The 26,161-nt window shown below is 40.5% G+C and overlaps 2 protein-coding genes and 1 long non-coding RNA gene across 5 annotated transcripts in view; 1 reads left to right on the forward strand and 2 right to left on the reverse strand.

Moving 5' to 3' along the window:
- Window positions 1-18,032, reverse strand: part of atg7 (ATG7 autophagy related 7 homolog (S. cerevisiae)) — a 46,897-nt gene extending 28,865 nt beyond the window's left edge. Inside the window, exons 1-17 of the mRNA XM_086199727.1 lie at window positions 17,777-18,032; window positions 17,557-17,622; window positions 16,560-16,772; window positions 15,868-15,922; window positions 15,250-15,367; window positions 15,042-15,119; window positions 14,841-14,957; window positions 14,013-14,159; window positions 13,830-13,918; window positions 11,863-11,984; window positions 10,508-10,598; window positions 9,524-9,668; window positions 9,257-9,415; window positions 6,365-6,559; window positions 5,479-5,724; window positions 5,151-5,266; window positions 3,740-3,815 (exon numbers count right to left, since the gene is read on the reverse strand). Coding sequence (XP_086055853.1) covers window positions 3,740-3,815; window positions 5,151-5,266; window positions 5,479-5,724; window positions 6,365-6,559; window positions 9,257-9,415; window positions 9,524-9,668; window positions 10,508-10,598; window positions 11,863-11,984; window positions 13,830-13,918; window positions 14,013-14,159; window positions 14,841-14,957; window positions 15,042-15,119; window positions 15,250-15,367; window positions 15,868-15,922; window positions 16,560-16,731 — 1,926 coding nt within the window. The 5' untranslated portion in view covers window positions 16,732-16,772; window positions 17,557-17,622; window positions 17,777-18,032. The remainder of the gene's footprint in view (window positions 1-3,739; window positions 3,816-5,150; window positions 5,267-5,478; window positions 5,725-6,364; window positions 6,560-9,256; window positions 9,416-9,523; window positions 9,669-10,507; window positions 10,599-11,862; window positions 11,985-13,829; window positions 13,919-14,012; window positions 14,160-14,840; window positions 14,958-15,041; window positions 15,120-15,249; window positions 15,368-15,867; window positions 15,923-16,559; window positions 16,773-17,556; window positions 17,623-17,776) is intronic.
- Window positions 17,637-26,161, forward strand: part of LOC147268282 (uncharacterized) — a 42,075-nt gene continuing 33,550 nt past the window's right edge. For 2 of the 3 annotated variants that reach the window (XR_015112117.1, XR_015112118.1), the window contains exons 1-2: window positions 17,637-17,824; window positions 18,243-18,328. This is a non-coding gene — a long non-coding RNA (uncharacterized LOC147268282). Of the gene's footprint in view, window positions 17,825-18,242; window positions 18,329-19,359; window positions 19,506-22,382; window positions 22,501-26,161 lie in introns of all 3 variants that reach the window. The other variant, XR_015112119.1, reaches the window with a different exon arrangement.
- The window catches only part of hrh1 (histamine receptor H1), a 7,678-nt gene continuing 2,504 nt past the window's right edge, over window positions 20,988-26,161 (reverse strand). The window contains exon 2 of the mRNA XM_086199728.1: window positions 20,988-23,111. Coding sequence (XP_086055854.1) covers window positions 21,340-22,962 — 1,623 coding nt within the window. The 5' untranslated portion in view covers window positions 22,963-23,111 and the 3' untranslated portion in view covers window positions 20,988-21,339. The remainder of the gene's footprint in view (window positions 23,112-26,161) is intronic.

The following is a 26,161-nucleotide window of genomic DNA, read 5'->3' on the forward strand; positions in this document are numbered from 1 at the left end:
TGTTTGAAATTGAGTATAAGAGCAAAGAATAGGAGTGTTTGTATATTTGGGTGGAGTGGAGTGGAGTATTGATACGGTCAGGAAAAACACTGCTCTGGGAGTTTTAAGGACAGAGGTTCAATACTGCCAAAAGTAATTCTTTTTATTTATAGGTGCCTTTTGAAGCACCAAAGGACATCGTACAATACATCACAACAAAATAAATCAAGCGAATAAAAGGCTTATATTGAACGAGCTGAAGTGGTTTGAGGTGAGATTTGAATTGTTTGATGGAGCACAGCTAACAGATGTGAGGCAGCAGAGAGTTCCAGAGTTGTGTTGCAGAGCAGCTGCCAGCTCTGGCACACATGGACTTTATATATGAGAACGGGGGGACGGGATGGGGGACGGGGGACGTGGGACGGTGGGGTAATGGAGAAGCTCTGATGTGATGGATACTCACATAATTTTAGGTTGAACTGTATCAAAAGACTGTACAACTCATTCCACGGCCAATCACTCAAGACGGTGAGCATTTTCCTTCCGCTTCCTATCACTTCCTGTCTCTTTGATAAATAAGATATCATGTAGTTTCTGAACTTCCCCACAAGTTGCCACTGTTGCATCAGGGAAAAGATGCAGCTTCAAGCTACTCAGCTGCATGACCGTGTATAAACAGAGATACAGCATGTAAAGTAAGTATTGAGCACGCCACCATTTTTCTCAGCAAATATATTTCTAAAGGTGCTAGTGACGTGAAAATTTCACCAGATGTTGGTAACAACCCATGAAACCCACACGTGCAAAGAAATCAAACCTTAGATGCCAATAAATTAAATTATGTGTTTAAAAATGGAATGACACAGGGTTAAAGTAGTGAACGCATGAAGACATGGAGGTGCAAAAAGGCACAGAAAGCCAAGACACCAGGTGAAATCTATCAGTAATTAGAAAGCAATCCTTTCCCTTGTCAGTGTAAATTAGGTTCTGGTTCAGTTCCAACTGAAGGGCTATAAAAAGGTGTCTCATTACCAAGGTATCACAAAAGAAACATCTCATAATGGGTAAAAGCAAAGAGCTGTCAAGACCTTCGCAAACTTATTGTTGCAAAACATACAGATGGCATTGGTTACAGAAGGACTTCTAACTCCTGAATGTTCCAGTGAACGTCCAGCACTGCTGGGGCCATAATCTGGAAGTATAATAAACCAGCCATGACCAGGTGCTCCTCGCAAGATTTCTGAAAGAGGAGTTAAAAGAATTATCAGAAGAGTTGTCCAAGAGCCAAGGACCGCTTGTGGAGAGCTTCTGAAAGACCTGGAATCAGCAGGTACAATTGTTTCAGAGAAGACAATAAGTAATGCACTCAACAGCCATGGCCTGTATGCACACTCACCACGCCAAACTCCATTGCTGAAGAAAGATCATGTTGAAGCTTGTTTAAAGTTTGCTGCTCAATATTTAGACGAGCCTGTGAAATCCTGGGAGAACATAGTCTGGTCAGATGAGACCAGAACTGAACTCTTTGGATGCCATGATACACACCATTTTAGGAGGTCAAATGGCACTGCACATCACCCCAAAAACACCAAACCCACGGTGAAGTGTGGAGGTGGGAACTCATGGTGTGGGGCTGTTTTTCAGCACACGGTGCTGGCAAACCTCTGAAGGAAGGATGAATGGAAAAATGTACCGAGACATTCTTGATAAAAATCTGCTGCCATCTACCAGGACGATGAAGACAAAACAAAGGTAGACATTTTAGCAAGACAATGATCCCAAACACACATCCAAGGAAACTCACCCGGTTTCAGAGAAAGAAAACAAAGCTGCCAGAAAGATCCACCAATCACCAAAAAGGAAAGAACTACAGATTTCATAGAGGAGGGTCCTTCAAGATCTGAAGACTGTTTGTGTGGAAGAATGGGCCAGAATCACACCTGAGCAATGCATGCAACTCATTCCTCCATGCAGGAGGCGTCTTGAGGCTGTAAGTATTAAATAAATTCAACTAAGTGTGTTCAATACTTTTTTCCAGAGTCATTCCATTTTATTACACATAAGTTAATTTATGGACATCTAAGGTTTGATTTCTGTGCACGTGTGGGTTGCATGGGTTGTTACCGACATCTGGTGAAAATTTTAGTCAATAGCACCACTTGAAATATATTCACTGGGAAAAATGGTGACGTGTTCAATAGTTATTTTACCCGCTATAAATAGAGGAGCAGGAATTCTAGCCAAAATACATGAAAGCAGTGGACACACACACACACACACACACACACATTCACAACCTGCCGGCACTTTCAATCTGTTCACTACTCTGTTCTCTCACCACACTCTCTCCATACAATACAAGATGGGACATTTGCACACTAGTTTTCTCTGGATTGCTGCTTTTGAAATACAAAAATTCAGAAAACTGTGTTGCTGAATACTGACGGTGATGATGGCGTAAATGGGAATGCTGATACGTGACAACGATCAGGGAGGGCAAATGCACAGTTTGGATATTTACAAGGCGGCACGGTGGTGCAGTGGTCAGCACTGTCGCCTCACAGCAAGAAGGTTCTGGGTTTGAGTCCCAGCCAGGAGTCTTTCTGTGTGAGTCTGCATGTTCTCCCTGTTCCTGTGTGGGTTCTCTCTGGTACTCCAGCTTCCTCCACAGTCCAAAGACATCAAGAGGGGACGAGGCTGATTGATACTCTAAATTGACTGTAGGTGTGACTGTGAGTGTGAATGGTTGTCTGTCTGTATGTGTTGGCCCTGTGATGGACTGGTGACCCGTCCAGGGTGAAACCCCGCCTCTCACCCAACAGGATAAGCAGAAGAAAATGGATGGGTGGATATTTACAGATCATTTATTCTTCCACTGTTGACTGAAAAATACTTCTTATGTTTCAAATATGTTTGATATTATGGAAATGAACTTGATTCAACTTACATTATTGTTCAGTGGAAAATGAGCCACATTCTTATACAGAACAGCTGAAAGAGAAGTCAAATCCATGGACGTATTCAGCATGTGCATATTTGTCTGACCTTTTATTATCTCCCTCACAGGAAAGATGATATTTTTCATAAAAATGGCCTGTTTATGCAGTAGATAAGTGTGATATATTAACCTGAAAAGATCAGGGAACACAACGACACAAAACCCAGCTTTGCTCAAAGGTTAAGAGATTGGATCTGACTGAATCTCTCGGTGCCTCACGATTCCCATTCAGGTGATAAAAAAATATCTCTGCCTTCAACCCTTTTCTTTATGACAATAAAACATATTAATTCAACATAATCAAAATAAGCAAATAAAATAATTAATTATGATTGAAAAGACTAAATATGCTTCTGGCAGACGTCTACAATCTACTGAGAGCTTTTTTCGCGGAGCAGATAACTCCCCACTCACTCGCTGCAGCTTCAGTAAGTTTTAAATAAATTCAAACGGGTATGATAGAGGATGAGCTGACACAAGCTGGAAAACATGAAAGTCTGGACTATCGTTGTAGAGGTAAAATGGTGGGTTCTGTTGTGGAGGACCCCATTAAACATTAAGTGATGAAAACGTCATTCATTAATTTCAAGTGATTGTACAGAGAGGAACACCTAGTTATTAGAGTACTAGATTGCATTTTCATAATCCATTCGTAAGTCAACACACTGAAACTTTAAATATTTCACAAACAGGTGCACTACAATAGAGTGCGTGGATGACCACGTGGAGGTGAACGGAGGAAGCGAACGTTCGGTGTCTGACCTGATGCGGCACGAGACCCAGAGACGTGGGAGGTTCGTTCATCCTGTCATCACTGCTGCTGGCCACTGCATAGCCCCTGGATGGGGAGAGAAAAAGACACCTACTCAGTATAAATCCTGAGGAACAAGTGTGTTTCACATGAGACGAGAAGTCTCTTGCATAACATTAAATCTAAAAATATTACAAAATCATTTACAATTGACTGTATTTTCTGGAAATAACACATTTCACACTGGTCTCAGAACAGTTTTGCAAAATGAGAAATATCTGTCAAGGAGTTGCAACATCATTTCCAACTTGGGTTACAGAGAAAAGGAGCAAGCATAGAAACGCAGGATCGATGCACAACAGGAAGTTCTTAGTATAATTAAGGAGTTACACGATGATAGCGGGCATAAAAAGAAATTCTTCCTCTCGTCTTTACTTTCTAAGCTTTCTTTTTTTTTATCCAAGACAGGCAGAGCAGCTGTGTGACGGCTTATAACATCTCAAAACACGCCGAGAGAAAACGGCTGTCTTCTTATCAGGCCCAGCAAGCAACCAATTCACTATGACTTTCAAAAAGACAAACGCAGTTCCCGCAAAGACATGATACACACACACAAACACACTTAATAAGCATGAAAACATATCTATCAATTGTTCAAAGAAAAAAAAAAGAACACTGGAGCCAATGTATAGAGCGAGAGATTTTCAAGTGAGGCAAACTACATCGCTGCGTTAGATGTTTGCAAGCTGAAAGTGTTGAATTCATTCAAGGACAAAGTACTTTAGCTGCAGTGCTACTTTATCAAAAAGTACAAAAAAATTAGGGAAAAAAGCCCTGAAGGTTTGAGAGCACCAACCTCAAAAGGTACAATTTATTCTTACGAATTGAATGTTAAACATTAAAATACCCATTAAAGTACTAAGGGCCCCTACTGGCCTCGTCAGGCGTAATCAAGGGGGGATCACATGAAGCCTTTTGACCTGGTCAAACTTTAGCCTACAGTAAGAAATAAGGGGTACACATGCAGTATATATCAATATGGACTCTATGTATATTTGAGTATAAGACATTGATCAACTGCTATCAGGTAAATAGTACAATAAAAGAAATTAGACACAATTTAAATGCCAAAAGTTAATTAATTGTTGCAAAGGTGATAAAAAAAGTTCAATTGACCTCCTTCAGTTTTGAGACCAAATTAAACACTTTCTTTAATTGACTCTATATTACCTCGCCCATCTTCAATTGAGCAATAGATCATCTTGGATCTTGGATGCTTGGCATAAAGCAACATCTATTTCTTCTTGAAGAGTTACTGCATCAGGTAAAGTATTGACTAATGACCTGGACTCGAAACACAATTAATACACAGTAACACCTTTACCTGATCACTGCTTAACTTTATTAAGTAACTAGGTTTACCCTTCACTGTGCTGCAGTATAGACACCATCATCTCCACAGCCAGGGCTCCAGCAATCATGGCCAAACCTGGTCTGCTGACGGTGCACTGCTGATCCAGGGTCCGGTCCCTGGTCGACTGGTTACAGCAAAAACAACATTATGCAGTAAACATCTTTTGGATGCCCAGAGATGATTTTATTTAACTTTGAGCAGGTTTCAAAGGGATTTAGCGAACAGTTAGCACCTTCTTGTACTAATGACAGACCTCCTGGTGACACATGGACGTGTAGGAGGGACTACTGAGTCATTCCATTTGAATTAGCTGCATGTTCAGTGTGTGGTTCTTACATCTCCTGGTGCCACGACATCATTGCAGAAGTAACAGCCCAGCTTGTGACCAGGAATGTTGGAGAACAGAGAGGATCCTGGGACGGAGGCTGCACTTCCAGCAGGTGTAGTGGATGAAGAGGAAGCAGACGAACAGGAAGGGGAGGAGTCTGCGCCGGGAGAAACATTTTGACTGACCGGAGGTTTCTTCAGGCCGTGGCGCATCACTACAAACGTGTCAAAGCCTAGAGCAGCATTCACCACCAGCTAGACAGTGAGACAAGAGGAAATCTTTTAAAAAGAAACCTTCTTGGCCAGAATTACAGCAAAAAAAAAAAAAAAAAAAAAAATTCTGCATCATTTTATAACGCCTTGAATTGGTACAGCGGACCTTTCTGGTAAAGATTTGAAACATTTTAACTTATACACGTGTTATTAACAACAAGCACACATTAAATCCTTTATTAGACGAAAAAAAAAAACATTTTGCCAGCATTGGCAAGGTTTCTCATTGCTTCTATTTCCTCTCATCAGTAAATTTTCTGGAGGAATCACAGCAGAAACCACACGTGTGTGTCAGGAAATCATCCTGCGACCATCCTGTGCTGTCAGGGCAACCCAGTCACGGTGTGTGTGTGTGCGCGTGTGTGCATGAGTGTGTGTGTGTGTGTGTGTGTGTGAGAAAGTGAGACCATGTGGAAGCAGAGGGGCACTTAAGAAAGTGCAGACTTCTGCCAGGGTCTGTGTAATATTTCCTGAGAAAAGAATAAAATTATCTAAAGACAAGAATCATGATAATGTTTGATAACTTTGTGGAACACCCCCCCCCCCCCCCCAAAATGTCCCATTTTAATTCAATGCCACCCAAACCCTGCTTGTCAGTGACCAATGTGGCTGCTCACTGTACCTTCCTCTTGCTGGCGGCTATCACGGTGGGCAGCCAGCGGCTCTCTCTTGTATCCATCAGTAAGAAGACCACATCATGCTCTGAAACCAGCTTCTCCAGCTGCTCCACGTCCTTCTGTGCCTGGGACAGAGTGGCTTCAGAGAAATTCACAGGGTGGCCAGGCATGGGAATACTCATATTGTAGCCCTCCGCGTTCTGCAAAGAGAACGGAAAAAGATAAGGAGATGGACAGAGATAGAAGAGAAGAGGCTGAGGAAATATAAACAGACCCTGCTGATAAGCTAAGCCGTGGGTACCAAACACTGGGGGTTGATGGCTACTCTCCATTTACAAAAGTGAAGTTCATTTCATGTGGTACATTATATTACCAGCAAATGTTTTATTTTGGTTGTAATTTCTCATTATTCCTTTGTAAATGAACCCATTGTTAATTGTAATTTTGCATAGAAGAATATATGCAGGTGTACGTGAGTCATCTGGCTATTTATTTTGAATTCCACAATAAAGCTCATGGTATGCTGGAATGTCTCGACTGCACAACCCATCTTTTATGTTAGGTGGATCACAACGGCTCAGTGCTGCTGCGTTCCTTTCAGATGCAGCCATCTCGCTTTTAAGTGGAGTACTTTTTTGAAAAAAATATCCTGCACATGCTCAAAACCTGGCACTGTGCTCTGTCATAATTTTTTATGTGAAAGTGCTGCAGTACAGGAATTTTTTATTACCAAAGCCAGACACTTAAGGCTGAACAAGACCTTTCAGCCAGTTAGCTGCTGATTGTTAAACAGTCGAGATGAATCAGCGAGAGTGTAACAGATGAACAAATGTGCCGTGCAATCTCTGGAATCCCGTCGGCCTGAGGTGTGCGATGATTTGGCTTTTCGATACAAATCAATAATATGAGCCGATTCATATTCTACAAAACAACCTTGAATGTCTAAGTCACAACAAATATGCTAATGTAAAGGAGAGTGGATAAAGCAGGGTCCTGAGGGTTCAGTGACTTCATGTTTGTTATCGCCCCTTGCCAAACATGCATTTCTGTGACTGTCTGCAGGATTTCAGCAGGCAAATGGAAACATCAACAGTTATTTTGGAGTCGCCATGGCAGAAACGGGCAGGGATGAGGTATTGGCAAGATCTTGACAAGAAGAAATGCCACTTCCTCTGATTCGATCACATTTCCAGAGATGGAGCTGTTATCCACGTCTTGGATTTAATTTTCAGTGACGCAAGTGTTGCTAAGCTATCAGTCGGTGATTTCAGGCTGCAGAGATGATCATCATTTCACAATTACCACAATAAACAACCTCAACCAGCAGCAAAGAGGAAAAGCAAAAGATCACTTCATGTCAACTCAATAATGCCCCGAGGAGCTCTTCAACCACCTCTGTTGACAAAATTCACTGAGAGCCACTACAAATTTTGCGGTGAATGGCAGTTGACAGGATTCGTCCACAGACAAAATAAGAAATCTGCTTCTGACATTTTCAGTATGACCCCTGTCCTCTGGGTTCAATTAATGCACTTCAGCGTTCATATTCCTTTTCATGTTTCAGCCGGACACCTGATGCTTCTGTGTTTGTAGGAAAACAAGCAGGACAGTGAGAGCAGCTGGTGAAAAGGATACACAAACAAAGAAGTCCAGACGGATGGCACGCCACATATTATCATTGCTCAGCTTCAAATATCAAGTGTTAAACCTCTATTCTCAGACACACACACACACACACACACACACACACACACACACACACACACACACACACAGAACTCAAAGCAGTAACCACACAACTTTTATTCAAAGGCACATGACACTGCAAGAAAGAACACACACTCTGTATTGTGTTGCTTTACACGAGGTGAAGACAACGCTGTGTAATACTGTTGTCGACTGACAATGTGTGCTCTTTCACCTGATCAGTACGCTGTTGTGATTTCACGTACAACTCTGATTGTTACGACGTCACAGCACTCAGAGTCTCATGCGTTCTCTGACATCTTTGCCTTGGTTGGGAGGCACTACAATAGAAAACTAGGAAAATAACTAAAATACTGGCCAAGATACATGCTTCCTTCATCACATTGTGCTTGGAGATGCAGCTATTCAGCTTTTATCATGAAAAAGGTCAGTTTAATTTCTTAGAGCTGGCAAAAAATAGTCACCATCCATTGAACGAGACGGTATAAATTCTAACCACATTTTATTTAAAAAAAAAAAAAAGAAGTTGCGGTAACAAATAGAGACAACAGCAAACTTGTCATTCAGTTTGAACTTTTTCAGCTTTCCTGACCTCAGTGAATCCCAGTGATGCAGTAAATCATCCTATTATGAAGCGACAGCACCTGCTTTCATAATTAAACACGCACGCATCAGCACACAGATGCACACCATGACCAGCATCAGAAAGATGCATTCAGTCTATTTGGTGGATAAATGCACGTAAATGGCTTCCTAAGAGATGGATAAACTCCTGGGAACACTCTCACACCAAAACAAGGTCCTGTTGTGAGTGTTTGGCTGCTTTGTCATTATTAAAAAAGCAAACCATAACTGAAGTGAACCCACTCATTAATTAAACTAATAATGAAACCACTGGCATTAATATGCAAGAAACATGACTCTTCATTTTTCTGCATGATTTGGCCGTCGCATCTCAGACACCACCGGTGAAACAACAGAGCAAGAGCGGGAGCAGAATTCTGATTAATAGAGTGTTAGAACGTTTGACAGCATTTATAGATGAGATAAAGACTCAATATTCAAAGCAAGGAAATACGATAACTTGTTACTGAGTTCTCAGAAGCAAGCAAGGAGGCTATCCTCACATACAGGGAGACTGATTCCATATTAGACAATACGAGCCCTGCCTTTTTTCACATGGCACTCACCACACCAGGAAAGATCTTAGTGAGTCGGTCAACAGCTGCAGTAGCTTTGGACTTCCCTCCTCCAAGACAGTCCTCAAACTCGTAGAGAGGCTGTCGAACCGGATTGGAGTACGAGATCTTTGCATTGTCTACGAATGTGATGTGTCTCACCCCCCATCCCTGGACACAGTGGAGGAAAGTCTTTTTTAATGACATTAGTCCAAAACCCTCGACCATGCGAAGAAGGCCTAACCCAATCCCAGTATACCTCAGCGCGATCATTCTCACCATAAGTGTCCTGGCTACGTTGCAGCCGAGAGTCCCAGCCCCCAGCAGAAGACACTTGGTGTTGACCACCTTGTCCAGGTCCAAGGAAGGAACCAGCCTCCATCTCATTAGCTTCAGGTTTAGGTCCACCGACGACTCTGCAAGCCTTGATGCAAAAAAAAAAATGGACCCAGCTAAATAACGCCAGTTAATCTGAACATGACGTAACACGGTTGAATCTGTCTTTGAATTTGTGCAGCAACCTTGACAGCCAACAAGGCCTCTAGATTTACATAATGTGGGAAAACAAAAAAGGATCCCTTTTACAAAACAAAAAAATTCAAACATCAGGATTTCCCAGAAAACTGAAAACATAAGTCTCTACAGCAGTGTCTGCAGTAATTCTGCTGTTTCCTCACCCACCCACACAACACACACACGCACACGCACACACACACACACACACACACACACACACACACACACACACACACAAGGCTGTGGTGGACACAACAAATCATGTACAATTGAAGAATTAATGAAACTAGGAATTCAGAAAACTGGTACTTCCAACTGGTTTGTTGGCAAATTCTGAGCCAGGGTTAAAAGAGAGCTGTCTGTGTGTTGCTCAACCATTTAGGAATCTGAAAATGCATAAAACTGTTGCAGACACAGCTACTGGCTCCAGGAGCAGCCCCTCGGCTCTCAACCAGCCTCAGAGGGAGGAGGAAAGACTGTTGCAGACCTCCTTCATTCTTTATACACTTCACTATGTGTTTGGATGGCGGGAATAATATAAATTTTACGGACAATTTATATTTGCTTCCTCTGAGATGTTTGGACGTAACACTGTGCTGCCCAGGAAACAGTTTAGTAATATTGACTGATTTCATTTCAGGTTTGAAACTGAATTCATTCATTTGAGAAATACTTCAGAAAAGTAAAGACGAAAAAATGATAAGGAACTCAGAGGGCCCTAACCTGCACGCGTCTGTCAAGAGTTACCTTTTTGGGTCCATGCATTCACTGAGGTTGACCATCCTGGGTCCCATGGCCCCTTTTGGGTTCTTCTCCCAGCCCACACTCTTTGGACATCCTAAGAAAAGACACGTGAACTGTATCGAATAATCGTCACAACATTCGTGCAACGCAACAGTAACATGTTGTTCCAGAGTCAATAGCACTGTTCTTGTGGGTATTTCACTGTCAAGAGTTTACACTGAAGTCACACAGAGACAAACTATTGCCATTAAAAAGCTATGAAAGGGTGAGTGGAAATGAGCTTTTTAAATTTTATTTGATATTAGTATTAAGAAACCAGCTCTTTCGATGTAGATTTAAACATCTCATCTAAAGCATGGAGACCAGCTGCATTGCTCTTTACTCAAAGTACTCCTTCACATTGGAGTACAGCGAGTAGTTGGAAGTGAGTATTATCACTGAAATGTTGGAACAATTTTACACCTACGGATGTTCTAAAAATGGTTTCACACACTCAACCCCTCACTCACTGAGCCTCTGAACATTCTGTCAAAAAGTTCTAAAATTTAACAAAAGCTAGAGCTAAATGGGAAGGCCCATGCTCTATCCGTCCACTAGGTTATGCTAAAAAAAAAAAAAATTTTTTTTCATTGGTATTTAAGAGACAAAAAACATTGTCTCTGTGGCAGAGGAAATAATAATAAATACTAATGGAGAACCATTTTTGATAAAATGAGTTTGAGTTTTGATAAAATGTTGGAGTTATATTATATATATCATATTCACAGAAATGTTGATGAATAGAATATTAATGTCTGTCTTCTGACCATGATGGTCATTCGGATTTTTAAGTGGGACAGCTACGTGTGGTGGATCTGAAAAACCAGGCTGAGGCAGATTAGCCAATTCCTTTTATAACAATACCAAATTTGAGCATTCCAAACCAAACAGAAGGGCCGGATCCATTTTTGTTGCGTGAATACATACCGGATTAAATTAAATTGAGGATTAAGAGAGGGAGCAGACTAACATAAACTGACACGTCATGTGAACTCATCACAGATTATAGAGCTTCCTATCCTGCAATTATGATTGAAATGACTTTCATCCCTCATTCAACAGGTAAAATAAAGGTGACACAGAGTGAGACTGCAAAAAAAGAAAAGCTAGGAAAAGTAAACCAGGACTGAATAATCACATCAGTGCAAACAATATCCCAACAAATTCAGATGAATTGATTCAAACAAGTAGAGAGACCAATATTTGCACAAGATAATTCATGCTTACACACACACACACACACACACACACACACACACACACACACACACACACACACACACACACACACACACAAATAAAAAAGATATGGAGATTACCCGTATTGAGGGGAAGTACAGGTAGTTTGACCTGAAAGACAACACTGTGCTGAATGGAGCGACTCCCCTGCAGAGTTCTGTCCCTGAAACACAGAACCTCCACTGTGTCCATCTTAGAGCCCCTGACACGCACAGATAAAGACAACAGAATGTCAAACATTAACAATAAATACCACAAATTCCAGATGAGAGGCTAAAATGATACGGACGGTAATTACAGCATGATTACATCATCATATTTCAATGAAATGTATCTCAACTTCCTCTTTTTAATATGCCACCAACAATCCGACAAAAATTCAAATTCACGTACCAACACATTTCCCCTAATAAGGTCCTGACTGACTGCAGGTTACACAATCAAACTCCAGTGAAACAACTAAACAAATGAGACATCGTGGCTACATTGTAAATCCATCTAAGCCCATCCGAGCCAGAATCAACAGTTTATGTTTAACAGTCAGAGACAGAGTAGTAACACACAAGATTGATGAGGTTTGTATTGGACAAAAATGCATACAGGCGAAAGTCTGTTGATATAGGCAGCGGTGTTTGAACATAAATAGTCATGCAATAAAAAAAAATACCTCTGTAATAATGATCATTTGAAATTATTAAGACAAACGCCGTGGATGACTAACCTCTCCACGAATAAAAACATTGAGCTGATTCCAGTGGCTATTGTAGCCCTTCAAGCTTCCAAGAATGTTTTAACGAATAATTCAAATGTATTAATTATGAAATGAGTTTCAGCTTTTCATTCATTTAATCAGTTCCAAGCTGAGAAAATCAACAAGTTCAGACTTTTACACTTGGGAATCGTTTTTTTTTTCCAAACCAAAAAAAATGACATATTCCTTCCAGTGCAACATTAAACCAGCGTATGGAGATGGTAACTCTCGCTATGACACAATCGCAATTCTTTGCTCACAGTAGTATCACAATACGGTGATTCTGCGATAGTGGAGAAAATGAAATACCCATAAAAAGCAGGAATTATGTGTTTGTATACTGCATTGTGATGTCAGTTTAAAAAAAAAAAGGAGCCTCTTGAACGCACACATACAAAAAAACAACTTGACAAAACGGGAAGTATTTGTATTGCAACAGGAAGTATTGTGATATCTTGCATTCCTGATTTCTCCCACCCTTATTTGTTACAGTTATGGCAACTATGGTTATCACAGATACTCGTATGACATCACAACTTAGTGAACGCACACTGTGATTGGTGTGTGATTCTATCCAGCTTCTGCTTCATCCTTGATTTACTGTCAGCTGGTTTTAAAAGACTATTCACAGGGGCTGAGAATGAGCTTCATCTTGATAGAGATGTTTTTACTATTCCTATCTCATGGTGGTTCGCCTCTGGCACTATTGGCCAGAAAAGTGTTTTTTCAGGACATTATGAGGTCACTTTTTTTTTTTTTTTTAAATAAAAATAATCTCCTTTAGCCTCACTGGGCTTCTCTTCCAGGAGTGTCAACATAATAACATTGCTTTAATTAGTAGACACAACAAACAAATCCAGGGAAGTTTGACCTTTTGGATATAAAATGTCTTCGCTTCAGACATTAACATTTTGTGGGCCAAAAACATGTTTTACAAGGTCACCGTGACCTCCACAGCCAAATGCGAATCACATTGTTTTTGATTCCAAGTGGATGTTGCTGTCAAAGAACGGACTTTGTATTGCAAAAAGATTTATAGTTCTGCAGACACGCACACCTAGAAAAAACTGCCATGTGTTTGCATGTCAGAGATGGATCCTACAAAGAGGTGTAATAAATCTCAAGTTTATCCCCTTTTGCTGAACTCTTACAGCAGCCAGCACACACTTCTTGTCTTTTTAACTCACAAATCCGCGGCAAAAAGCATTGCACAACGCCGCTACAGCACTACAGAAACCACTGACAACACAAGACTACATCGCGAAATTCATAAAAGCACGTTTGAGTCGTTTTTACCATTGGTGAGCTAAGAGGACCAGAAGATTTCTCAAAGGCCAGCCTGGATGTTGAGACAGAGTGCAGGGATCGTAGACCCCCACAGTAACCTGAGAAGCACGGATTGATCATATTGACATCATTGTGAATACATTTGATTCTTTGTCTTTTAAAAAAAAATACACATGCCATTTGCAGAAGTACCTTCTTTGTGTTAGTGAAGAATGCGCCCCACTCCTCTAACCGAGCCATCTGAACGCTGTCGTCTGTGTACTTCATTAGGAAGTATGGAACTGCGGTGGTTCCTCTTTCCGTGCACAGTCCATCATAGGCGTCCTGCAAGGCCGCAATCTAAGACAGAAATAATGAGAGATCAGAAAGAATTCATGCTCTGCCCTGTTCAGTGCAGGAAAGTGTTAACCTACAGTGGGCAGATCTAATTAGCATGGTTCGCTATATTTTCAGAGCACCAAAGGGCAATCATAAATAACTTATAATACCTTGACGTACTTCTAGCACCTGAGTTTTAATGAAGCATAATGAAACAGAAAATAATGTTACAATGAAAGCATGGATTTGCTATAAGGAACATTATAGTGAATAGAAACACAGATGTTGGTCTCAGCAGGGAAAAGTTCAAGTCAAGTCAAAAATAAATGTAATTAAATACATGCTTCGTAATTAATGATCCTGAATTAGTCCCATATACCAATTTTGGCCTCGAAAAGCATTTAAATGTTTCAGTTTAAATGGATTTTGGTACGTGTGAATAAATGTAGAGTTCAATGACACTTTTGTTTTTATTTTCATTTTTAGCTGCCAACTAGACGCAGCCAAGCCGTATCGCTGCTGAACACTCCCAGCTCTCAATTTCAAAGCTAAATCTACATGCGCATGGTGTTTATCTAATATGCTGTTTCATCAATAATTAATGCAAATGAATCACTTTCTTGCAAACTTAATTTATTTCATTCAATCACTATCAGTACAAACAGTAACATGAAAAAATAGCAACTCCGGTGCAAAGCTAACCTGTTTTGATGAGAAAACCTTTTCTAATACAGATGGCTGCTGGACAATCTTTATTCCCTCAGGGAAGCAGAGAGCAGGGAAGCAGAACCAGTAGTAGAAATGGTACTTCTTCAAATCCTAAGCGAAGGCAGTAGAAAGGATAAATAAAGTTAATTGTACGATCTTGTTATGTCATATTCACAAGATACTACTGGTACTTACAGCAAAGGTCAGAAGAATGAATCTACACAGGATGGATGGGTCCTTAAGCGCAGCCCCAGAATGTATGGCCTCCCATATCTCCAAAACAGGCAATTAAAAACAGCAACACATCTTAGACAGTGCAACTCAGTGACCTGTGGAAAGGTCTCGTAATCCATACAGTAAACGTACATGTGCTAGAACACTCTTCATTGATTTATTGATTTACCTCCTTGGCCTCTCTCTCCAGCAGAGCCTTCTTATCGGTGGTCTTAAAAGCATCGAGTGTGTTGGTGTTATACAGCTTTCCAAGAGCTGGACAACACCTGGCCGGAGTCAAACCGTCTCTGTCACAGGAACACAGTTAGAGACAGCGATTCACTGACTCCATGTTATCCGAGTGAACAAAGTGGACAGCATTTTTACTGCACATTTACTCAAGAGGTAATAAATGTGCATGTGCATCACAAGGGAACAACTCATGCTGCGAATGACGAAGGCCATTAAGAAATTAGTTCAAACAACTGAAAAATATTAATAAGTATGTGGATTGTTTTGTTCTCAGGACAAATATTTCTCAGTATTTGTTTCTCAGAGTTAGAACAGTTTTTATCTTCCAAATGACAGGAAGAGGAAACAGACACAAATCTTCATCTCCTAACTGATCAGACAACTTCCCTCCACAAGCCCTGTTGAAAATATTGAGAAAGAAGTCATCACAACTCTCACATTGGGAGCCTGTAAACCAAAGTGACATCAGATACCAATACTGGTGCCTTTAGCTTGCATTTGTATTAGTGTTTTAAAGACTTAATCATGACAAAGAAACATGGAGCATCATACTTACAAATCAAATGCACTGAACTCCAACGTTAGACGGGTAGGTAAACCAACTGGGTCACCTTGTAGGACAGAAATGAGGATACAGGTGATTGAACTATGTATCTGTATTGCTGTTTGCAGCTCAAGCCGTCATATATATATATATATATATATATATATATATATATATATATATATATATATATATATATATATATATATATATATATATATATATGTGTGTGTGTGTGTGTGTATATATGTGTGTATGTATATATATATATATATGTGTGTGTGTGTGTGTGTGTGTATATATATGTGTGTGTGTATGTATATATATATGTGTATATATATGTATATATATGTATGTATGTATATATATGTATATATGTGTATATATACACATATATACATACATATACATATATATACATACATATATATACATATATATACACATATATATATACATACACACACACACACACATATATATACACACACACACACACACACATATATATATATACATACACACATATATACACACACACACAAATATATATATATATATACATACACACATATATATATATATATATATATATATATATATATATATATATATATATATATAAATATATAAATGGAAAAAACAGCAGCTGTGTACAGCAGGTTACTAATGAGAGTTTCAGACCATCTGCTCTCGCTACTCACCATTGTAGTAGTATCCTTTGATACATTTGGGACTCTCATCCAACCTGTAGTCGTTAAGTTTCTTCTGGGTGAGCTGATGCCAGAACCCGGCCTCCAGAGCACTGCTGAAGGGAGCAAACTGCAGCTTCAGGTCAGGTGTCGAGGACGCCGCTTCACGGGTGTCGGACGCCATAACAACTTCACTTGCAGACTGGCACTGCCGAATTATATTCTCTGAAATTTTAGATAGTTAAATCCTTCATCATGTGTTACAACTAACAACAAAAACAAATGAAAGAAGAAAACCATTACAAAACACTAAATAACAAAATGACTCCAAAAGATGTTTAACGGGTTCACAATGTCATATGATTCAACTGTATCCCAATGGTGAAAATTCATAATGAGGACAATGAATTGTGTGACTTTAATCTGAGAAATAAAGATTTGTGAGACATTTCTTTGGTATCTTTGACTGACAAATTACAAATCACACAAAAATTTAAAACTTTCGATCACAATGACATAAAGCTGCACTGATTTGTGATTTAAACCATAAACTTTTTCAAGCCTGATTGTTAAATCTCAAAATTGAGAGCTCAGTGCCCTTTTTATACTTATATAATAAAACGCATATCTGTTGATTTTTGGACATTGGAGGCAGACCTAGTGAGCTGTGGTGATCAGTTTTCACTCAATTATTCACATAATGATTCAAAAATTCTTCCATGCGATAGGTTTATCAACAGCTAAAACACCTGATAAGCAATAATAAATAAATACATTTCTTATATGGGCGATGTTGCTGATAATTTAAATGTAAAACAGATCTACAGTCCTGTCAGTCTTGTGTTATAAGATTGATTTCTTTTTTGTCATAACCGGCAACAGGAAGACACTTTGTCAGAGGAGCAGGACAGCAGACATCATGACGACATTAGTCTTAAAGCATATCAAACATATAAAGTTGAACAAGCCGCACAAACGTTTCTACGACGGAAAAAATATTTTCACTCACCAGAAATCTGTACTTCCTCATCCAGCTGATCATGTGACCACGTGACGCGTCAACAAAAGCAATGCACTGTGGGTAACCAGTCCACGGAGTCAGGTGTTTAGCTTAGCTGTTACCACACAATAAATGTCCTTACGGTGCAAGCATCATCGAGTAAAATATAAAGAACCAAAATAAAACCAAGACTACACAAACGACGAAGCATGAGAAAACTGACAAAAACCTGTAGGCGCCGTTCCTTTTCATTTCGGAGCGAAAAAGTGGATACAAGGTACCCGGCAACTGGATTCCGAGTCAACTTCTTTTAATTATTCACTTCCGTTCCAGTGGATCAAGTCACAATTGAAATATTATGTGGCAAAACAGGAGAATATCGGTAATTCTGGGAGAAGCTGTGAGCTCATTGATACAAGAACGATCGGCGTACATTCAGAAACTGGATCCATCCGAACACTGAGCAACGACACTGACGGCTCGGATTTAGGGTCCGTCTGCAAATTACACTGCTGAAAAAAGAAACTTTTTTTTTTTTTTTTGTTCACCTTTCATAGTATATATTTTTTCGGTTTACTTTTGAGCAATGAAACAGAAAAAGGTTTTACACCAAGAGAATGAAAGTTGTCCATCGCTGTCACAAATTGCGTTTAAAACAAAAATGTGATTAATTAGTATATTTTTTTTTCTTCTAGGACGTCACACAGCGACATGCTGATGAAAAAGCTCAGGACCCCCAAAATAAAGGTGGCAGAGACTTGTGACACCCACTATTTTAGAGGTAATCGAAACAGACACGCACAGACCCACACACACACAAGGTATTAAAATGTTAACATGCTGACATATGACACTGATACACTGAATGTGGTAAATATAACACCTGCATCATCTGAGCTGCTCTTGTTCTGCTTCAAATTTCATAGCAGAATTTAAATGTTTTCTTAAAACCAAACTCACACTAGACAACGGGACTAATTTGACAAGTTTTACACATTGAAATATTTTCAGCCTCAACTTTTGTATCTTTCATTAAGTAAAAGGCAGAGTCACCTGGTAAAGTCTACTCCTGCCTCCCATGATATATTAAGGCATTTTTATGGTGAAATAGGATGATAATTGTGCTGTAGAGAACTAACTAATTATCAAGCATAAATCAACTTTACACAGTGATAAATAAGTGGTTAAAAACCACATAAATTCACTTTTTTTTTCATACTCCTGGCAGGTCTAAAACAGAAAACTCCGTGTTGCCATCCACCTGCCAGGTTCAAGGCTGATTTAAAACAGTAGATGGCGTATTGAACCATTTCAGTCCAGTGGAAAAATTGATCATTGTCACTTGATTATTGTGATGTATTTAGTTTACAGCTCAAAACGCACACAGAATAACCCCACATAGTTGAGAATGCACTTCCTTTCAATAAGAAGATCAGGAAAGTGCAACTTCCAGAGGCAATTCCTAGAGGAGATAATGAATGCCATTATTCACATTACCCAGAGAAGCACTTCAACCGTAGCGGGCAAAAGAGGTAAAGGCTTGAGCCCCTATGGCCACTATGCTCTGCAACTATATGCTACAACACGGTCAGACAACAACAGTGTTGTATGATATCAAAACACATTCTGATTTTGGTTTCTCATGACAGTTGCCTATGTTTTGTTCCTGTTTACTCACACACAGGTCTGCAACCCTGACAATCACTGTACTTTTACTAGATTCAATTCTCTGACTTGATTTATAGACGATATTTCAGGTCTCTATTCATGTACGCTTTTGACTCTATTCTCTCTGTTTTTGGCAAATCTCAGTGTGCAGTTGAAGAATTAAGAGCTTCCTTTCCAAGTGTATGTACAAGGTTTATCCGGGTCAACTGTTGGACTGCTCCCATGGTTACAGCCAACATGAGGTGGATCCTGGTGACCACTATGAAAACACAGTATGAGGGTCCTTTCAGGTACCATATTGAGTCGATTAATTAAATTAATATTAATAATAAATAAAAATAAATATGACCTTAATGATAACATAATGGCAACAGTAACTGAACAGTGCTGTGATAGTCATAACAGGGATCATCAAACCTTAAAATGCAGCATGAGATACTAGATTTTTGTAATCATATATATATTTATATATATATATATATATATATATATATATATATATATATATATATATATATAAACAAGCTTGAAGAAACTTCAAGTATGTATAATGATGCCATCAGAGTAGTGTTTGGAGGACCCAGAGGGAATTGAAATGTTTGTCGCTGCTCAAAACCTCATGTATAAATTCATCTGCTGGTGAAATGACTCGTGGCATGATATTCTGGTTGACAGACATTAGGCTCGGTGGTACGTGCTGCTACTCACAATGGCACAGCATTGTAGAACATTAACATGCAACTATGATACAATAGTAGTATATATAATAATAAGACGTATTGTAATTTTATGTCATTTTGTGTCATTTTAAACTTGATGTCCGCTGTCCTCTGTACCTTAAGCCTATAAGCTTGAATAGAATAGAATTGTGTGTTTTTGACCACCCAATATCAGCCTGCATCCATGACGGCGACATAGGTGCACTCGCTGCGCTTACTCATCACTCCCGCCAGCTCATTTCTCCTCCCCCCTCTGATTTGTTTGATTTGGCTAAGTAGTGACTCAGCCTGTCTGTGTTCATTGTACACAAGACTCAGCGTGGGTTTCTTGACATTCTTGCAGGGGTTGAAGATGGCAGCTGAAAGTATAATAACCATTGATCCGGTGTTGTAACTCAGATATCCCAAATCGCAGTTTTGACGTAAATGTCAATGATGTGAACAAACAATAACCGGTCACATCTTTTGCAGCAATATGTCTGGATGCTGCCAATGTTAAATATTAAAAACATTCTCAGTAGCACTTTAATTATATCCTTCCCTAACGAGACAATTTAATGTGCAATGATGGAGCCAAATGGATACATTTTTGTCTCCGTTTCAATTATTCGATCAACATAAAATGCATTACGAGTCTCATGTTGTTTTTCTACATCTTTATGGATTAACATCTTTGCCCCTCGGCTAATGGCATACAACTGCCAATTCAAAACTCCCAAATGTAGATTCATGAGTTTTAACTCTGTTTATATTTCCCAATACGCGCATCGGTTTTATGCTAAACACAGTAAAGTGATGACAGAACAAGAATGCGGTAAACTCGGACAGCAGAATTCTATTGATAATTTTGGATTTTAATGTTTTGAAGGGCAATGGAAATTAAGCTTTTATGTTTAAAAAAAACCTACACAAACCAATCAGATTCCAAACCTGCCCTCCCTGGTGGGCTATAAAAGTTTAATGGAGTCTAGCCAAGTTGTGTTTCTCCAGGAAGGAAACCAGAAACCACAGCTAATGCTCCATATCCAGTTTTTTTTTTTTATTACGTGAAAATGATGTGACAAATGACAAAAGTACATCACCAACCAGATTTGCTCACAAATATACGACAGAGCTTGTAAACTTCAGGATATTTTTTGTCTTGTTTTTGTATGTTACTTCACAAACACATGAAAATATCTTAAGCTGCATGCTCCTGTTTTTGTGGGTTTCTGTTTTTTCTTTTTAAACTTTAAATCTGTCTGGTCCTGGACAAACTTTATTATCAGAAACATGACAAACAAAATAAATAACATTCAGTTCAAATATTTTCATCAGCTTCTTCCGTGAGTCTTGAATCGTGGATCTAGAAAACAGAGATAACACTCAAAATACAGTATTTCTTTTATCTACACGTCACAATTTGTCACAAATGAATGCGCAGAATATTTTTGAAAACTAGTTTAAAATTCCTGTTGCAGAGTGGGTATATAAAAGGGTTGAGAGTAGAGTTGATGTATCCCAGCCATATGGTGAACATGTGCAGGTCGTGGTGCACGCACTCCCTGCAGAACGCCATGACCATGAAGGCAATGAAGTATGGTATCCAACACAACAGGAAAGCGGCGATGATGAAGCCCAACTGCTTGGCTGCCTTGTGCTCTTTATGGATCCTCAAGCTTTGGATGCGCTGACGTGATTGTTCGATGAACCTCTGCCACGTTTGTCTCAGTGTTACTTCATTATCTGGGTCCAATTTGGCATCTTCAACACCCTCCTCGCTCCAGGGGAGAGGGCGACTTGGTTCATAGTTGTTGTAGAGCACAGACGTGTAGCGCTGCACATCTGATACCTGATTGATATCACAGACACCGCTTATTGAGTTTGGCACTGTTACGTGACATTCATTTAAAGATGCCTGAAGTTGTTTTTCATTATTTCCTTCCGAACAAATAACATCCTGTGGTACAGAAGGTCGATTCAGGTGAATCTTGAAGTCTGGCCTCTTCTCCTCACGAGGGAGAGAGCACCTTTTTGATTTTCTTGCTATTTTAAGTTGTTTTGTTGTCATGGCAAGCAATGATGTCTGCTGGCACTGCGCACCAATTTTTCGATGAGATCTGGAAGGAGCCGTTTGAGTTTTCTCAGCATCCTCCAGGGAATATGTCTGCTCTAGAGTGTTGTGGTCAAGCAACTGTTGCTTTTTAGAGCATTTCATTGGGACTTCCTTTATGGGTGATTTGGAGTTCTTTGATATCGGAGCGTTTTGTCCATTTTCGTTTTCCCCAAATGAATCTGTGGGGTGAATAATTCTCTCTCTGTCCCTGAGATGTTGCCTTACCGCCATGTAGATGTGGGTGTAAAACCACAGCATTAAAACTGAGGGAATATAGAAATTACAGACTGCAGTTATAACCTTAAACCATGTGACAAAGCGGAAATCTGTATCACACTTATTCTCTTCCTCAGGTTTCAGGTCCACATGTGTAAATGACCTCCATCCAAGAATAGGAATGATCCACGTCATCGACAACAGCCAGGCTCCACATATCATCACACTTGCTTTCCCCCGTGTTCGATATTTCAGGTACTTCAGCGGCTGTCGGACTGAACGGTACCGATCCAAACAGAGAATAAACAGACTGAAAATTGAGGCTGTGCTTGCCACATAATCCATAATAAGCCAAAATTTGCAGACAGCTCCTCCCAGCCTCCATTCATCCTCCAACAAATACACTAAGTTAAGAGGCATAACTGTGGTTCCTACAATCAAATCTGCCACAGACAGGCTGACGATGTAGAGGTTCCCCACAGTGTGCAAGCTCTTCTCTCTCTTGACGGCATAAAGAACAAGGAGGTTCATGATGATGGTGAGGAGGGAAAGGAGTCCCAGAGACACCCCCAGTAAGGCGTTATGCAGTCGCTCATTGAGGGATAGGGTGTTATTGACACCTGGTGAGTCACCGTTAATGTTGCCACTCCAGCTGTTATTGTCATAGCTGCTTGTGTTGAGGTCCCGTGGAGACAGTAACAGACTGGGTTCCATCATGGTTGGTGAGGTGATCACCTCCGGATCCAGTCACATCGTGGAAACATTTAAATCCATGTGTCTTCAACCGTGGGCTTGTTAAAAACAGGATACAGTAAAATCAGCGTAGTTTCACTCTGTAGTCCATTTGTTACTCAAACTGTTTACATCTGGAAAAAACAAGGGAGATTACAGACTGTCAGAAATGTTGTTTTTTTTTTAATCACACAGGATTACCATTAAACATTTTTCCTTAAGCTCCCCTTTTAATTAATGTGTTGTTCATATTATTGCTTCACTTGAATGTTGGAGCTTCACAGTTTAGAATGATGTATGTGCAAATTTTGACACTTAATAGGTGTTTTCACATTCGTCTGTTGAAGGGAGAAAATTCCTCTGTTCTGATCTAAAGTACGAGTCTGATATACAGAATGTACACGCATGACAACAAGTCTTGAAACCAAGCACACCAAGAAACACAACAGCACACTTGCAACTGAAGTGTGAAGGAACACAAAGACTGATGGCTTCAGTAAAATAAGAGACAGATTTTTCATGAGCAGAAGGGTAGATGTGGGACGTGTTGGTACAGTAGATGTGTTACTCAACAATGGATTTTAGAGGAAAAACAATTTAATACACAAAGAATAATTTGTATTGAAATATGTCTTTAAGCTATCTCTATTGGTTTCATCTCTGGCACTAATGTGGAACCGGAAATGCTTATACCCAGTTCTGCTTCTATAGATCACTGCCGCTGTTTTGCTTTGACTCCCCAAATCCTAATTTTGAGTGGAGCCGGGGACTGGCAGACGGAGACATGTTTACATTCATATCTGGGGTTATGACATGAGTTAGTATACAGTCGGTAAAATACTGCATCACTCAGTTAAAAGGGAGAGTGACTGACACAGAGACCCAGCCTTGCTGCTCGAGTGCCACCGTGCAGGGCACTAAATCACGATGATGGGATTCGAGGTGCACCGATGCATATGCATGAGTGTAAATCGCCAGGGTTTGACTTACACATCTGTCAGTCATTTTCCTACAACTAATGGATGAAAGGGGCGCAGAGAAGCCTCAGATGCAGCTGCAGGTTAATCACACTGCTGTGCCAGTGAATACACAAAAGAGCCACCTGACTCCTTTTAAAAGTGCATCACACTGGTTGTTGCTCCTTCTGAGGTGCAGCGTCAACTGCTACCTGCTTCCTCCTCACATGTGGAGTCGTCAGCTGCATCTTTTTACTTGAGCGAGAAGAGTTTCACCAAGGAGATGTAGCTGAGGATCCCACTATTACCCCAGTCAGCACTCATGTAGCAACCAGGACACACACCTTCATCCTGACTTCCCAAAGACTAAATCATCCCCCGAAGAACGAGAAGTTCCTCATGCTCATCTTGTGGTAGTTTGGGAGCCTCCTCCTGTACTGTATCGACAGTTTCATTCTACTTCTTCTTGTCGGCTCAAATCATATTACGCAGGTAGAATCCAGGCCTGATGTGATTCTTAAACTTCCCAGTCCACAGCTGCATGGTAGAAACATTATTTCAAATTCCACTAAACACATTTTTCCCATTGCATCGTGTAAACCAGTATACAGTTCACCGCCCAGCCCAAATAAGGGATCCCCCATCATCAGAGAAGAGTGTGTGTCGTGTGTTATCTTGTCTGTTCCCACGACATCTGAGGGAGTGTGGGATTCAAGTTTTTCTAGTAATAGCATGGATCTCAGTGAGGCATCAAGCCCACAGTGCAGCTTTGTGTCCCATGGACGTGAGCTGGCGAGCAGGTGCCTGCCTGATCATAGAAGGAGGCTCCTGTCATGTGTTTCTAGCACCTTTGCTGAGTCGCCAGAAATATGACAAGGTCAGTGCTCGGTTCTGTGTACTCAGCTGGCTGTGTGGGTGGTTGATAATAATTTAGAATCAGTAATGCACACTTGAAGTGAAGATTTATCTAAGAATAAAACATGAGATATAGGAATAAAACACGGTTGCACCTGCAGCACCGTCACTGTAGCAGCGCCCCACTTGTGAGTGTGTATCTATAAGGTAAACATCTGCAGAAGGCTCAAGCTGGCTGAGAGGGAACAGCAGTTGGCCCTGAACACACACTCAACCTGCCATTGCCACCCACGCCGGTGTTGCTGCAGTTTTTTGGACAGGTTGGGCCAGAGAAGGCACAGGTTGAAGTGGTAGGAGTGGCTGCAGAGTTCTGAAAATAGTCGCTGTGTGGTATATCTATTTACCATTTTAGCCTCATATGGTTGCTTGTTCAGATAGAAACATCAAGATATGCAGTGCATTGCATATCACCATACAGCCTAAAAATACCGCCATATTGTCCCAGTTGACATTGCGAGAGCCGGTGTGGTTACCACAGCATTTCCGGTGTCTCAACTGATTCTAGAGCAGTAGCCCCAGGCTAGAATAGGGGACACAAAGCCCAGCAGCGAATGCTCTTTGGGGTCCAGCCATTTGCAGTCAGGGGAGCGGGTGTATACCTGGACCTACAGTATAGAAACGGTGGTAGATGTGTGTCCGCCAGAAAGTTTGGCTGCAGGAAGCAAGATGGAGGCCCAGCTCTGTTCTAATAGAAAGATGACTTTGAAGAGATGGAAAGCAGGACACCTCTCAGGTAGAGCTCCCTGGAGGTAGGATACCACAGGAAGACTTAGCAAGGCGTCCCTGTCTACAAAGCTGGAAGAAGTGCTAGAGTGCAGGCTGCTGAGATCAGTTGTTTTTAGAAATGCTGGGGCTTTAGATTTCTTGCAATCACACTCCAGTTTTCCCAGTTGGGAGGCAGAAGAACCAAGAAAAGAGTAATCCTCTGATCCTCTGTTCTAAGATATCTAAGTACATATATTTAAACTCACCTATGAAGATATTGAGCTCAGTATACTGTAGCAAGGCGTCCACCCAGTTCAAGCTACATTCAGGTGGCTCCGGATATCAAAGTAAATACATCAAAACTCGACTCTGCAGGTCTGTCCGCCCTGTCAGTTCAGCCGCCATAACTGTTACCTCTGAGACTCAAGCTCTCAGCTCATTGCAGAAGCTCATCTGCAGGCAGTTAAGGACAGAACCAGCAAGCAATCCACAGGGATGCGAGTGCTAGCTTGGAGTAAACAGCGTCTGGATAATCATGGCAGCAGGAGTGAAGGTCAGATGGAATTATATTGCTGTTCTGGTAGCTGGAGCACAAGAGGACACCACTA

This window comes from Aulostomus chinensis, chromosome 3, assembly GCF_037954235.1.
Source record: "Aulostomus chinensis isolate RoL2024-O1b breed Wild chromosome 3, RoL_Achi_v1.0, whole genome shotgun sequence".
In the NCBI taxonomy this organism is placed as follows: Eukaryota; Metazoa; Chordata; class Actinopteri; order Syngnathiformes; family Aulostomidae; genus Aulostomus; species Aulostomus chinensis.